The following is a 12630-nucleotide window of genomic DNA, read 5'->3' on the forward strand; positions in this document are numbered from 1 at the left end:
TAGCGACGGAAGTGTAGGGCTCAGCCGCGGTCGTACATCGAGGACTCCCTCTGTACAACCACCTTGCTGAAATGTTCAGCACCTGAGCACTCCTGCCTGAGCAGGGGGTTGGGACTAGATGACCTCCAAGGTCCCTTCCCACTGTATTGCTCTTGCTATTTTTTGCATTGTTATTACTATGACGGTTACAAAGGAGAGAGTGGGAGTTCTAGTCCCACCTTACTTATGAAAGCCAGCTGGATGACTTTGGGCCAGTCATGAGCAGACTCTGAGTTCGAGTCCTGCCTCAGCCATGAAATCTGGCCGGGTGACTATTTCTCAGATTCGGACCAGCAATGGAAACGCTGCAGAATCCTGCTTTTCTCGTCCTGAGTTGGTATCTTTCTCTCTCTTCCCCCCTCTTCCCCACCGCCCCCCAAATTCCAGGCACCCCTTCCCCCGTGTGTTCAGCACCTGCAGCCGCAGGCAGTTGGAGGGCTACTTCCATAAAGGGGGCGGCGCCTGTCTGTTTAACCTGCCGGACACCAAGGACCTGGTCGTGGGGAAGAAGTGCGGCAACGGCTTTCTGGAGGAAGGGGAGGAATGTGACTGCGGAGAGACCGAGGTAGGTGGAAAGCAAGTGGGGGGGTGGGTGAACCTGGGGGGGGGAACGAGGCCGACTTGGAGGAAAGCCAGGGGGCCAGGTCTTGCAGCGAGGCAGGGAGAAGGTCAAAACAGAAGGATCTGATGGGCAAACATGACACGTGGTTAAGGTGCTGGCTTAGGAACCAGGAGACGGTGAGTTCTAGTTCCAACCTTAGGCATAAAAGTCACTTGGGTGACTTTGGGCCAATCACCAGGAGATGGTGAGTTCTAGTCTCGCCTTAGGCGTGAAAGTCAGCTGGGTGACTTTGGGCCAGTCACCAGGAGATGGTGAGTTCTAGTTCTACCTTAGGCATGAAAGTCAGTTGGGTGACTGGGCCAATCACCAGGAGACGGTGAGTTCTAGTTCTACCTTAGGCATGAAAGTCAGTTGGGTGACTTTGGGCCAATCACCAGGAGATGGTGAGTTCTAGTTCTACCTTAGGCATGAAAGTCAGTTGGGTGACTGGGCCAATCACCAGGAGACGGTGAGTTCTAGTTCTACCTTAGGCATGAAAGTCAGTTGGGTGACTTTGGGCCAATCACCAGGAGATGGTGAGTTCTAGTCCCGCCTTAGGCATGAAAGTCAGTTGGGTGACTTTGGGCCAATCACCAGGAGACGGTGAGTTCTAGTTCTACCTTAGGCGTGAAAGTCAGCTGGGTGACTTTGGGCCAATCACCAGCAGACGGTGAGTTCTAGTTCTACCTTAGGCGTGAAAGTCAGCTGGGTGACTTTGGGCCAATCACCAGGAGACGGTGAGTTCTAGTTCCACTTTAGGCATGAAAGTCACTCACATGGACCCTCACAAGACCCTCACTCAAGACACCCACACCTGACCTATCACAAGACTCAGCTCAAGACCCTCACTCAACACCCCCACCCGCACCCTCACAAGACCCTCACTCGACACACCCACACCTGGAGCCCTTACGAACAGAAGGAACAGCCACATGGACACCCCTTAAACTCCTCCGAAGATGTTTCCTCGCCTCGTAACCAACCCACAAGCTTGGAGAACGCCTATTGTGTTCACCGAATACATTGATCGGTCCTGGGTGCGAATTAACCCATTTCCTGGGCTCACTCTCTAACTTCAGCCATCAACTAACCAAATGTGCTCAGTCTTGGTGGAAAAATTTTCAAAGCTTTTTCAGCAGAGGCCCAATGAATGCTCTGGGCTTTCCTGGCCCCAAGTGCCGGGCTTTAGAAACGGATCACGATTGAAAAGAATCCACTTCCTTTTTTTTTTCCCCCCAGGAATGCACCAATCCTTGCTGTAACCCCCAGAATTGCACCCTAAAAGCCGGAGCGGAGTGCGCCCACGGGGAATGTTGTAATTCCTGCAAGGTAAATAAAGGGTTTTGCGGGCCCAAGGCTGTGGAGCATGGGAAACTCTCGGGGCCAAAGCGTCTGACTTGACTTGGGAGGAAACGGGAGATTTCAGCACAGCTAGTCCTCGTTTTGCGACCCCCCGTCGGGAGCGGCGACTCGGTCATTAAGCAAAGCGGGTCACGGAAGAGCTACGCCACACTTTTACAGTTTTTATGTCGAACTTTCCTTGGCTTTACAGACCTGCGAAGTTTCTTTTTTCATCACCATCGCAATGACGAACATAATGAGGCGGTCGCTAAATGAGGACTGTCTCGCGAGGACAATTGCAATGTGGGGGGGGGGGGCGGGGAAGGCTTTTTCTGATATTTCCAGATGAGCAGTTTTCTCAGAGCTGGTGGGAGATTGGTGCGAACAGACTGTCGCAGATCTTAAGACAGTTTTGAGCAGGTTATCTAGCCTAGAGGTCCCCCAACTTTTTGGGCACCAGGGACCACCGGTTCTGTGGAGAGAGGTTTTTCCACGGACCGGAGGGTGCATGGTTTTGTGTACTGCCTGCATCCCGCGGATGGGGCTTTGCTTGTTTGTGCGGACCGGAGGCTGGCATGCCACGGCCTGGTACTGGCCCACGGACTGGAGGTTGGGGACCCCTGATCTAGAACAGATCTGCACATTTTTACGGCCCCGGGGCCCTATGTGGCCCTTTGACTGTCCTTTTCCAGCCCACCTGAGGCCAATTGGAAATTAGAAATCAAATGCAAATAAGATGCCACATGCACCCTTACCAGTAGCAGCTAATCGAAACCACCGAATTTAGGGCTTTATAGGTGATAAAATTAATATTGCGCAGAATTGAGCTCCACCTCTTGGCGTGGTCCTCCGGAACGGTCTCAGTTTGTCACATGGCCCCTGGAGAAAATTAATTGCCCAGCTTTGACCTAGACCAGGGGTCCCCAACCCCCCCCCCCAGTCTGTGGAGCGGTACCAGGCCGCGGCCTGCCAGCAACCGGTCCACACAAACAAGCAAAGCCCCATCCGTGGGATGCAGGCAGCACGCAAAATCATGCACTCTCCAAGCCGTGGGAAAAAAACTCTCCAAGGAAACGGTCCCTGGTGATGCCCCAAAAGTTGGGGATCTCTGACCTAGACTAATCGTGGTTTGATCCCTGCTACCGTCAATCGAAAGAAAATAGCCTTGTGGCACTCAGCTTGTATGTTGTGCAGGCAGATCTTTCACTGATAATTTGCCTTAATTACTAGACCAGCGGCCCTCAACCTTTTGGACACCAGGGATCACCGATTCCGTGGACAGAGGATTTTTTCCCTACGGAAAAAAGGCGTGGCTTTGCATGCTGCCTGCATCCCGCGGATGGGGCTTTGCTTGTTTGCACGGACCGGTTGCTGGCATGCCGCAGCCCGGTACCAGTCCACGAACCGGGGGTTGTGGACCCGTGCACTAGACACTACAGATGGTCCTCGACTTACAATCCTTAGTTTAGTGAGTGTTCGAAGTTAAAACAGCCCCGGAAAAGTGTCTTATGACCGTTTTTAACACTTACAACTGTTGCAGCATCCTCGTGGTCGTGTGATCAAAATTCTGGGAATCTGTGGCCGCTGACTCTTACTTATGACGGTTGCAGTGTTTGCGACCTTCTGACGAGCAAGGTCAGCCGGGAAGCCGGTTTCATTTCACTACCGTGTTACCAACTGAACAATTGTAGCGATTCACTTAACGACCGTGGCCAGAAAGGTTGCAAAACGGAGCAAAACTCCCCGAGCAACTGTTCTCGCTTAGCAACGGAAATATTGGGTTTAATTGCGGCCGTAAGTCGAGGACTATCTGTACTCTGGGAACTAGTAGGGAGGAGCCGTCTTTCTCCTCTTTCTCCTACACAAACTCTCTGAAACTGGGTCGTCTCCTGCTCCTCTGGAATGCAGCCCCTCCCTTTTGGGAATCCAGACTACCTTCCACCACACGGAGAGTTCTTCAAAGGGGTCTTAGTCTCAACTGTGGTCCCGTGCTTGTGTTCTCCTGCATGGCGGCTCCGTCGGTGGCAGAACCAACGTTCTCCACCTCCCATCCAAGATGGATTCCATGAAAGGTGATTCTTTGGCCATCCTTGCTGCTTTGGTGGAAGCTTCTTCTCTTTGTCCTCCGTAGCTCAAGACAGCCGGGATCATGTGTCGTGAGCCAAGCGGATCGTGCGACCTCCCGGAATATTGCACAGGCGCATCACCCTACTGCCCAGCCAATGTCTACTTGTTGGATGGCTCGACGTGTTCCCACGCAGAGGAGTATTGTTACAATGGCATGTGCATGACACACCATCAACAGTGTGTCCAGCTGTGGGGGCCAGGTAAGCATCTCCTTCCCACTGGCTCTCTCTCAGCCCATCGTTTTTACTTGTTTGTGTCGACGCTGCTAACATCGGATGTATTTGCATTGACAACAGATGGAAATGTAGCCATCTTTCTCCCTTTCGCTTTTAGAGTTAGATGATGCTGGCGGGGGGGGGGGAATGTGAATGAGAGTCCAGCTAGACATAACAACACTAAACCTAGCGTGGTAATCAAGGTTACTGAGCCCAGAGCTGATAAAGAATTGGCGGGCTGGAGAGCTGGAGAGGAAGGCCGCGCTTCAAGCTGATCGGGGAATGTGATTTATGACTGTTAACTGGAGGAGGGAATTGTGCTTTGATGCTACGGCCTCAGGGGAGGGGAATTCAGTTTTTGGCTTCGATTATGTAAGTGCCGATATTCTGTTACTCGAATAAATGTTCCTTTAAGGTAAACAACGCCTCGAAGTTCTTTTGAAGAGTTTCGTCTGTCAGAACCAGGACAGTTTGTTTGTATCCTGTTTTTATTACTTTTACTATTCTATTCTATTCTGTTCTGTTCTGTTCTGTTCTGTTCTGCTCTGCTCTGCTCTGCTCTGTTCTGTTCTGTTCCGTTCCGTTCCGTTCCATTCCCTATTCTATTCTATTCTATTCTATTCTATTCTATTCTATTCTATTCTATTCTATTCTTCATTCCTTCTATTCTGTTCTGTTCTTTTCTTTTCTGTTCCGTTCTGTTCCATTCCATTCCCTTCCCTATTCTGTTCTGTTCTATTCTATTCTGTTTTGTTCTGTTCTATTCTTCATTCCTTCTATTTTATTCTATCCTGTTCTGTTCCGTTCCATTCCATTCCATTCCATTCCATTCCCTATTCTATTTTATTCTGTTCTGTTCTGTTCTGTTCTATTCTATTTATTCTTCATTCCTTCTATTCTATTCTGTTCTGTTCTGTTCTGTTCCATTCCATTCCCTATTCTGTTCTGTTCTATTCTATTCTTCATTCCTTCTATTCTATTCTGTTCTGTTCTGTTCTGTTCTGTTCTGTTCCATTCCATTCCCTATTCTGTTCTGTTCTATTCTTCATTCCTTCTATTTTATTCTATTCTGTTCTGTTCCATTCCATTCCATTCCATTCCCTGTTCTGTTCTCTTCTCTTCTATTCCAGTCCAGTCCAGTCCAGTCCAGTCTATTTTTCCTGAGTTGATCTTTCTTTTAAATGCGCTCGGGGAAAAAAACACTTTCAAGGCCTAATTGGATCCCCTCTTGCCCCACAGGAGCCTGGCCAGCCCCCGATGCCTGCTTCCAGGATGTCAACAGGGCTGGTGACATGTACGGCAACTGTGGGAAAGACCGCCAAGGCAACTACGTGAAGTGTGCCAAGAGGTGAGCGCCTAGCCGCGAAGGGATCCAGATGTTCATTCTGAGGCGCCTAGTCAGAGGACGTTTGCAGCAGCAGCAGCGTCAACCCAACAGATTCCCATTTGCTACTGGGATCCGTCCCAGTTGAGGGGCACCCGTGATTGGGATCACTTGGGGGGGTTGTTGGTTTTTTTACAGTGGGCAGAGGGTAGTTCAACCTGGAATTGATTGATACAGGTAGCCCTTGACTTAGGACCACGGCTGAGCCCAACATTTTTGTCGCTAAGTGAGACGTTTGCTCAGGGAATTTTGCTCCATTCTACAACCTTTCTTGCCGCAGTTGTTTAAGTGAATCATGATAGCAGTCTTCCAGTGTCTCAGGGGCTGCCCCAAAGAAGAGGGAGTCAAGCTCTTCTCCAAAGCCCCTGAAGGCAGGAGAAGAAGCAACGGATGGAAACTCATCAAGGAGAGAAGCAACCTAGAACTAAGGAGAAACTTCCTGACAGTGAGAACAACTAACCAGTGGAACTCCTTGCCTCCAGAAACTGTGAATGCTCCAACACTGGAAGTTTTTAAGAAGAGACTAGACAACTAATTGTCTGAAATGGTATAGGGTTTCCTGCCTTAGCAGGGGGTTGGACTAGATGACCTCCAAGGTCCCTTCCAACTGTGTTGTTCTGTTATTCTGTATCAGGGCTAGGGGTGGCTTTATAGCAGCGTTCCAGGATCTCAGGGGCTGCCCCAAAGAAGAGGCAGTCAAGCTCTTCTCCAAAGCGCCCGAAGGCAGGACAAGAAGCAACGGATGGAAACTAGTCAAGCAGAGAAGCAACCTGGAACTAAGGAGGAATTTCCTAACAGTGAGGAATGAATGAACCTTTATTGTCAAAGTACAACCGTGTACACATTGAGATTGGCTGAGCCTCCCTTCGTGCCCCCCCCACCACAACTCACAGTGACACCAACCTTCCATCTTATTACACCATGTGAACTGATTGCACAACACCGCCGGCCTCGCAAGTCAGTTATGCATAAAGTTTATAAAATTATTTCCCGTTCAAGATAAAAGCTGTTCTTCAGCCTGTTGGTATGGCTGGCTATACTTCTGTATCTCCTGCCCGATGGTAGGAGAGTAAAGAGGTACCGACCAGGGTGTGAGTCGTCCCTGAGGATTTTCCTCACTCTTCCAAGGCAGCAGGCCCTGGCGAGGTCATCCAGTGGGGTCAGGGGACAGCCCACCATGTCTTGTGCTGTGCCCACCACCCTCTGTAATATCTTCGTACCCGCTTGCCACCAGAAGTTGTGGATGCTCCAACACTGGACGTTTTTAAGAAGAGACTGGACAGCCATTTGTCTGAAATGGTATAGGGTTTCCTGCCTGAGCAGGGGGTTGGACTAGATGACCTCCAAGGTCCCTTCAAACATCATCATCATTAGTGGTATTAGTAGTATTAGTATTATAATAATAAATTGTGGACATGTTCTTTTGAAATACTGTATATCAGTATTCCGTCAAGGGGGACATTTTATGTGTATGTTTGATATTTTGCTTTACACACATTTTCTCCCTCCCTCCCTCCCTCCCTCCCTCCTTTCTTTCTTTCTTTCTTTCTTTCTTTCTTTCTTTCTTTCTTTCTTTCTTTCTTTCTTTCTTTCTTTCTTTCTTTCTTTCTTTCTTTCTTTCCTTCTTTCTTCTTTCTTTCTTTCTTTTTTTCTTTCTTCTTTCTTTCTTTCTTTCTTTCTTTCTTTCTTTTTCCTTCCTTCCTCTTTCTTTCTTTCTTTCTTTCTTTCTTTCTTTCTTTCTTTCTTTCTTTCTTTCTTTCTTTCTTTCTTTCTTTCTTTCTTTCTTTCTTTCTTTTATTTTTCTTTTTCTTTTTCTTTCTTTCCTCCCTTCTCTTTTCTTTTTTCCTTCCTTCCTTCCTTCCTTCCTTCCTTCCTTCCTTCCTTCCTTCCTTCCTCTTTTCCTTCCTCTTTTCCTTCCTCCCTCCCTCCCTCCCTCCCTCCCTTCCTTTTATGTCTTTGTTTTGTTCTTTTTCCCCCCCTTTCTTGTTTTTTTTTAAATTTTATATTTTAACTTTGGAAATAAATGCAAAATTGGTCAACAACAACAACAGAAGGGGAGTCTTTCATTCCGTGCAGGCCTAATTAAATCTCTGCCCTGGCTAAGAGTGGATGGTCCCCCCACAACCCTTGTCGGAGAAGGACCTTGATGCTTTCCACAGCTTGTGGTTGGACTTCATGACTTGAGCCCTGCTCGTTTTCCCTTGATCGTTGCGAGGACACCTGGACGAGATCCAGATCCCCGAGGGATCCTGTCTCTTGAATCCTCCACCTGATAGGACTTCTTCTTTTTCGTTCCCCCCGCCCCTTCCAGAGATGCCAAGTGCGGGAAGATCCAGTGTCAAAGCTCGGCTGCCAAGCCCAAGGGGACCAACACCATCTCCATGGACACCACCATCCGGTTTAACGGGCAGGAGATCAAGTGCCGGGGGACTTTAGTCTATGCCACCAAGGATGACGAGGGAGACCTCTCCGACCCAGGGCTTGTGATGACGGGCACCAAGTGTGGAGATGGGTTGGTGAGTCCTCCAGACAAGGGAAAGGGCAGCCAAACTTCTGCCTTCTATGTTTCACGATGCAGTAGGCCAGGGGTAGGCCACCTTGGCTCTTTTATGACTGGTGGACTTCAACTCCCAGACTTCCTGAGCCAGCCATGCTGAGGGGAAAGGGAGAGGTTTCCAAGCTGAGACGTGCTGGCTCAGGAATTCTGGGAGTTGAAGTCCAAGCGTCATGAAGGGGCCAAAGTTTCCCCATGCTGGCTGAGGAATTCTGGGAGTTGAAGTCCAAGCGTCATGAAGGGGCCAAAGTTTCCCCATGCTGGCTGAGGAATTCTGGGAGTTGAAGTCCACAAGCCATGAAGGGGCCAAAGTTTCCCCATGCTGGCTCAGGAATTCTGGGAGTTGAAGTCCACAAGCCATGAAGGGGCCAAAGTTTCCCCATGCTGGCTGAGGAATTCTGGGAGTTGAAGTCCACCAGTCATAAAGAGGCCACAGTTTCTCATGCTGGCTCAGGAATTCTGGGAATTGAAGTCCACGGGTCATAAAGAGGCCATAGTTCCCCATGCTGGCTGAGGAATTCTGGCAGTTGAAGTCCACAAGCCATGAAGGGGCCAAAGTTTCCCCATGCTGGCTCAGGAATTCTGGGAGTTGAAGTCCACCAGTGATAAAGAGGCCGCAGTTCCTCATGCTGGCTCAGGAATTCTGGGAATTGAAGTCCGCAGGTTATAAAGAGGCTGCAGTTCCCCATGCTGGCTCAGGAATTCTGGGAGTTGAAGTCCACAAGCCATGAAGGGGCCAAAGTTTCCCCATGCTGGCTCAGGAATTCTGGGAGTTGAAGTCCACGGGTCATAAAAGAGTCCAGGTTGCCTATCCCTGCTGTAGATCATGCAGTGGCCAGAAACTCAGCATAGTAGCTGGACTGTTTTTTATGACACCGCAAGCTAGAAAAAGGGAATCGTCAGGGAGAAAAATCCGTTTATGCAGCTGCCGAGCGTCAGTTTTGGTTTTTTTGATTATGTGACTTGAGGGAACCTAATGAATCAGACTTGTTTAATCACATCCCCTCTCATTTGCTAATAATGACTTTGTGTGTGTGTGTGTGTGTGTGTGTGTGTGTGTGAATTTACCTTCCAGGTGTGCAAAGACCAGCGGTGTCAAAATGCTTCCTTTTTCGAACAGGATAAATGCGTCTCCAAATGTCACGGCCACGGGGTGAGTGAGCAGCGAAAGCCTTGGCTTATTTCTGAAGTTAGATGCCAACCTTCTCCTTGCGGGGAATTTGCGGTGTGTGTGCGTGTGTGTGGCAAAAACGAGATGAGAATTTCATTTAATGCACTCCTGACCTGGAGGCAGGTGCGCAAATGAACCCTTTGGCCCGTGTCTATAGCAACTCTATAGATTACAAGCAGTCCTCTGCTTACAGCGGCTTGTTTAGTGACTGTTAGAAGTTACAACGGCACTGAAAAATAATGACCGTTTTTCACACTTGCGACCGTTGCAGCCATCCCCAGGGTCAACGTGATAAAAATTCAGACATTGGGCAAATGACCCATATTTATGACGGTCGCAGCATCCCGGAGACACGTGATCCCCTTTTGTTGACCTTTTGACAAGCAAAAGGGGAAAGCCAGCTTCACTTAACGACTGTGTTATCACGAATAAAGGCAAATATATGTGTCCCAGAATGATGATGATAACAACAACAACAATTTTAATTTTAATTTTAATTGGGGTTTTTTACTTTTTCAGGGACTGTTGTAATTATTTTTAATTGTTTTTAACTCTTGTATTTCCTGTTTTAAATACCCTGTAAACCGCCCTGAGTCCTGCGGGAAAGGGCGGTATATAAATCCAATTAAATAAAATAAATAATAAATAAATAACAACAACAACAACAAAAAAGTTGGAATGGGCCTTGGAGGTCATCTAGTCCAACCCCCTGCTCAGTCAGGAAACCCTATATCAGGGGTAGGCAACCTTGGCTCTTTTATGACTCGTGGACTTCAACTCCCAGAATTCCTGAGCCAGCCACGCTGAAGGGAAAGGGAGAGGTTTCCAAGCTGAGCCAAGCTGGTTCAGGAATTCTGGGAGTAGAAGTCCACCAATCATAAAAGAGCCAAGGTTGCCTACCCCTGTCCTAGGCCACTTTATGACTCCTGGACTTCAACTCCCAGAATTCCTGAGCCAGCCACACTGAGGGGAAAGGGAGAGGTTTCCAAGCTGAGCCATGCTGGCTCAGGAATTCTGGGAGTTGAAGTCCACAAGTCATAAAAGAGCCAAGGTTGCCTACCCCTGGCCTAGGCCTAGGCCGCTTTATGACTCGTGGACTTCAACTCCCAGAATTCCTGAGCCAGCCTCGCTGAGGGGAAAGGGAGAGGTTTCCAAGCTGAGCCAAGCTGGCTTAGGAATTCTGGGAGTTGAAGTCCACAAGTCATAAAAGAGCCAAGGTTGCCTACCCCTGGCCTATACCGTTTCAGACAAATGGCTGCCCAGTCTCTTCTTAAAAACCCTCCAGTGATGGAGCACCCACAACTTCTGGTGGCAAGCAGTTCCAGTGGTTAATTGTTCTCACTGAGTTCTAGGTTGCTTCTCTCCTTGATTAGTTTCTATCTGTTGCTTCTTGTCCTGCCTTCAGGGGCTTCGGAGGAGAGCTTGACTCCCTCCCTGTTGCAGGATCCAATCTGGGTCATACACCAGGAGCAGCGGTTTAATTTTACTAACTTAACACCTGCAGTGATTCCCTTAAGAGCTATAAGAGAAATAAGAGAGAGAACTTTTATTGTCATTTTTTTTACTGTGGGCACACTGGCACACATTAAAAATGAAATGTTGCTGCCAGCTCTCAAAAGCGTACACATACATAAGACAGAGATAGACGTGCTATATATGCATACGTGTGTATATGCCTGCACCCTTGCGTATAAATGGCAAGGCAGGTCGTAAAACGAGGCAAAAGTGGCTTAACAACCTTGTCTCACTTATCAAGGGGAAATTTGGGGCTCATTGTGATCATACGTCGAGGACTGCCCGTGCTTACCTGGTGCATCTTTGAATGTGAGAAGTGTGGGTCAATTAGGGCTGTAGTCTCTGCACCCCGCGGTTGCAAAGCCAAGCGGGATTTTCAGACTCGGAGCAGAGAGTTACAACCAGTTGTAATTACGACATTGGGAAGGAAGGGACTTGCAACCTGGGACCGTTAGTTTCCCTCTGCTTAATGATGCCTGAGGTTCTTTAACAAGCGTAAGCGGGAGTCCCAGGATTGCGATCGTTCAGCTAAGCAGGCGCCTGACGTCCTGCTTAACGACTGCTTCTCTCAGTGACTGAGATTCCGCCTCCCCCCCCCAATTCTGGTTGTAAGTCAAGGACCGCCTCTATTTCCATTTGACATCTGCACTCATTCCAAAGAGAAACGATCAAGCCAACCAGCTCTGCTAGTTCCTCTCCGACAGACAGGAACCAATGAAGCAGAACTCCGAGGCTTGCAAATTCCTCCAAGAACAGGTTTGTTTCGTCGCCAAGTCTCAGCACAGACAAAGGTGAACCAAGTCTGGATCCGCAAGTAACAGTTCCCCAACGCAGAGCCAAACGTCCCAGCCAGTTTTACGAGACGCGAGCAACTACGTTCCCCGGAAGGATTCTTTGGCGGGCTTTCGATGCAACGTCCCGTCTCTTTTAAGACCCGGGAGCAGCTGATGACCTTGGTTCCCATGGGACCGAAGTTTTATGATGACAGACTAAGCGCCCGGGCCAGCCCTCCCCCCCTCCTCCTTTCGTTCTGTGTGGCAACTGAGAACGAGGAGAAGAAATCGTGGTGGCAGCCCTGCTCCTTTGTAAAGTTGACAGTTACGTTACAATGGGAAGAAAAATTAACTCGGGGTGTCAGAGCTTTTAGGATTGTATGGGCCTTCCCGCCCTTTTCAGCGCTTGCACCCGGAGCCCGGGAAACAACCTTGTGGCTCATTCCGCACGCTCTCTAATTGTCTTAGGTTTGTAACAGCAACCAGAATTGTCACTGTGACGCTGGCTGGGCTCCTCCCTTCTGCGAGAAGCCGGGACTGGGAGGCAGCGTTGATAGCGGCCCCGTACAGCAAGACCGTGAGTTGCCCCCCCTCTTTCTCCCTTGCTCTCCCTTTCTCCTCTCCTCCTCCTCCTCCTCCTCCCTTTTTCCTCCTCCTTCATTTTCCTCTTTTCCTTCTCCTTCATTTTCCTCTTCTCCTTCTGCCCCTTCTCTCTTTCCCTTTCTCTTTCTTCTCCTTCTCCTCCTTCTCTTCCTCTTCTGCCTTCTCTTCTTCCCCTCCCTCCTCCTCTCTCCCTCCCTCCTCCTGAATGGATGGCTGGAAGGAAGGAAGGAGATAAGGATGAAAGGATGGATGGATAAATGGATGGAAATAAAGATGGAAGGGTGGATGAATAAATGGAAGTATGGAT

The 12630-nt window shown here is 48.9% G+C and overlaps 1 protein-coding gene across 1 annotated transcript in view; it reads left to right on the plus strand.

The window, feature by feature from the left end:
• The window catches only part of ADAM33 (ADAM metallopeptidase domain 33), a gene marked incomplete at its 5' end in the record, with an annotated part of 71587 nt that overhangs the window by 46503 nt on the left and 12454 nt on the right, over nt 1–12630 (plus strand). The window contains 7 exons of the mRNA XM_081333319.1: nt 427–604; nt 1880–1969; nt 4113–4308; nt 5563–5671; nt 8019–8223; nt 9337–9414; nt 12189–12301. Coding sequence (XP_081189445.1) covers nt 427–604; nt 1880–1969; nt 4113–4308; nt 5563–5671; nt 8019–8223; nt 9337–9414; nt 12189–12301 — 969 coding nt within the window. The remainder of the gene's footprint in view (nt 1–426; nt 605–1879; nt 1970–4112; nt 4309–5562; nt 5672–8018; nt 8224–9336; nt 9415–12188; nt 12302–12630) is intronic.

Source organism: Vipera berus, assembly GCF_964194415.1.
Source record: "Vipera berus genome assembly, chromosome: 7".
NCBI lineage: Eukaryota > Metazoa > Chordata > Lepidosauria > Squamata > Viperidae > Vipera > Vipera berus.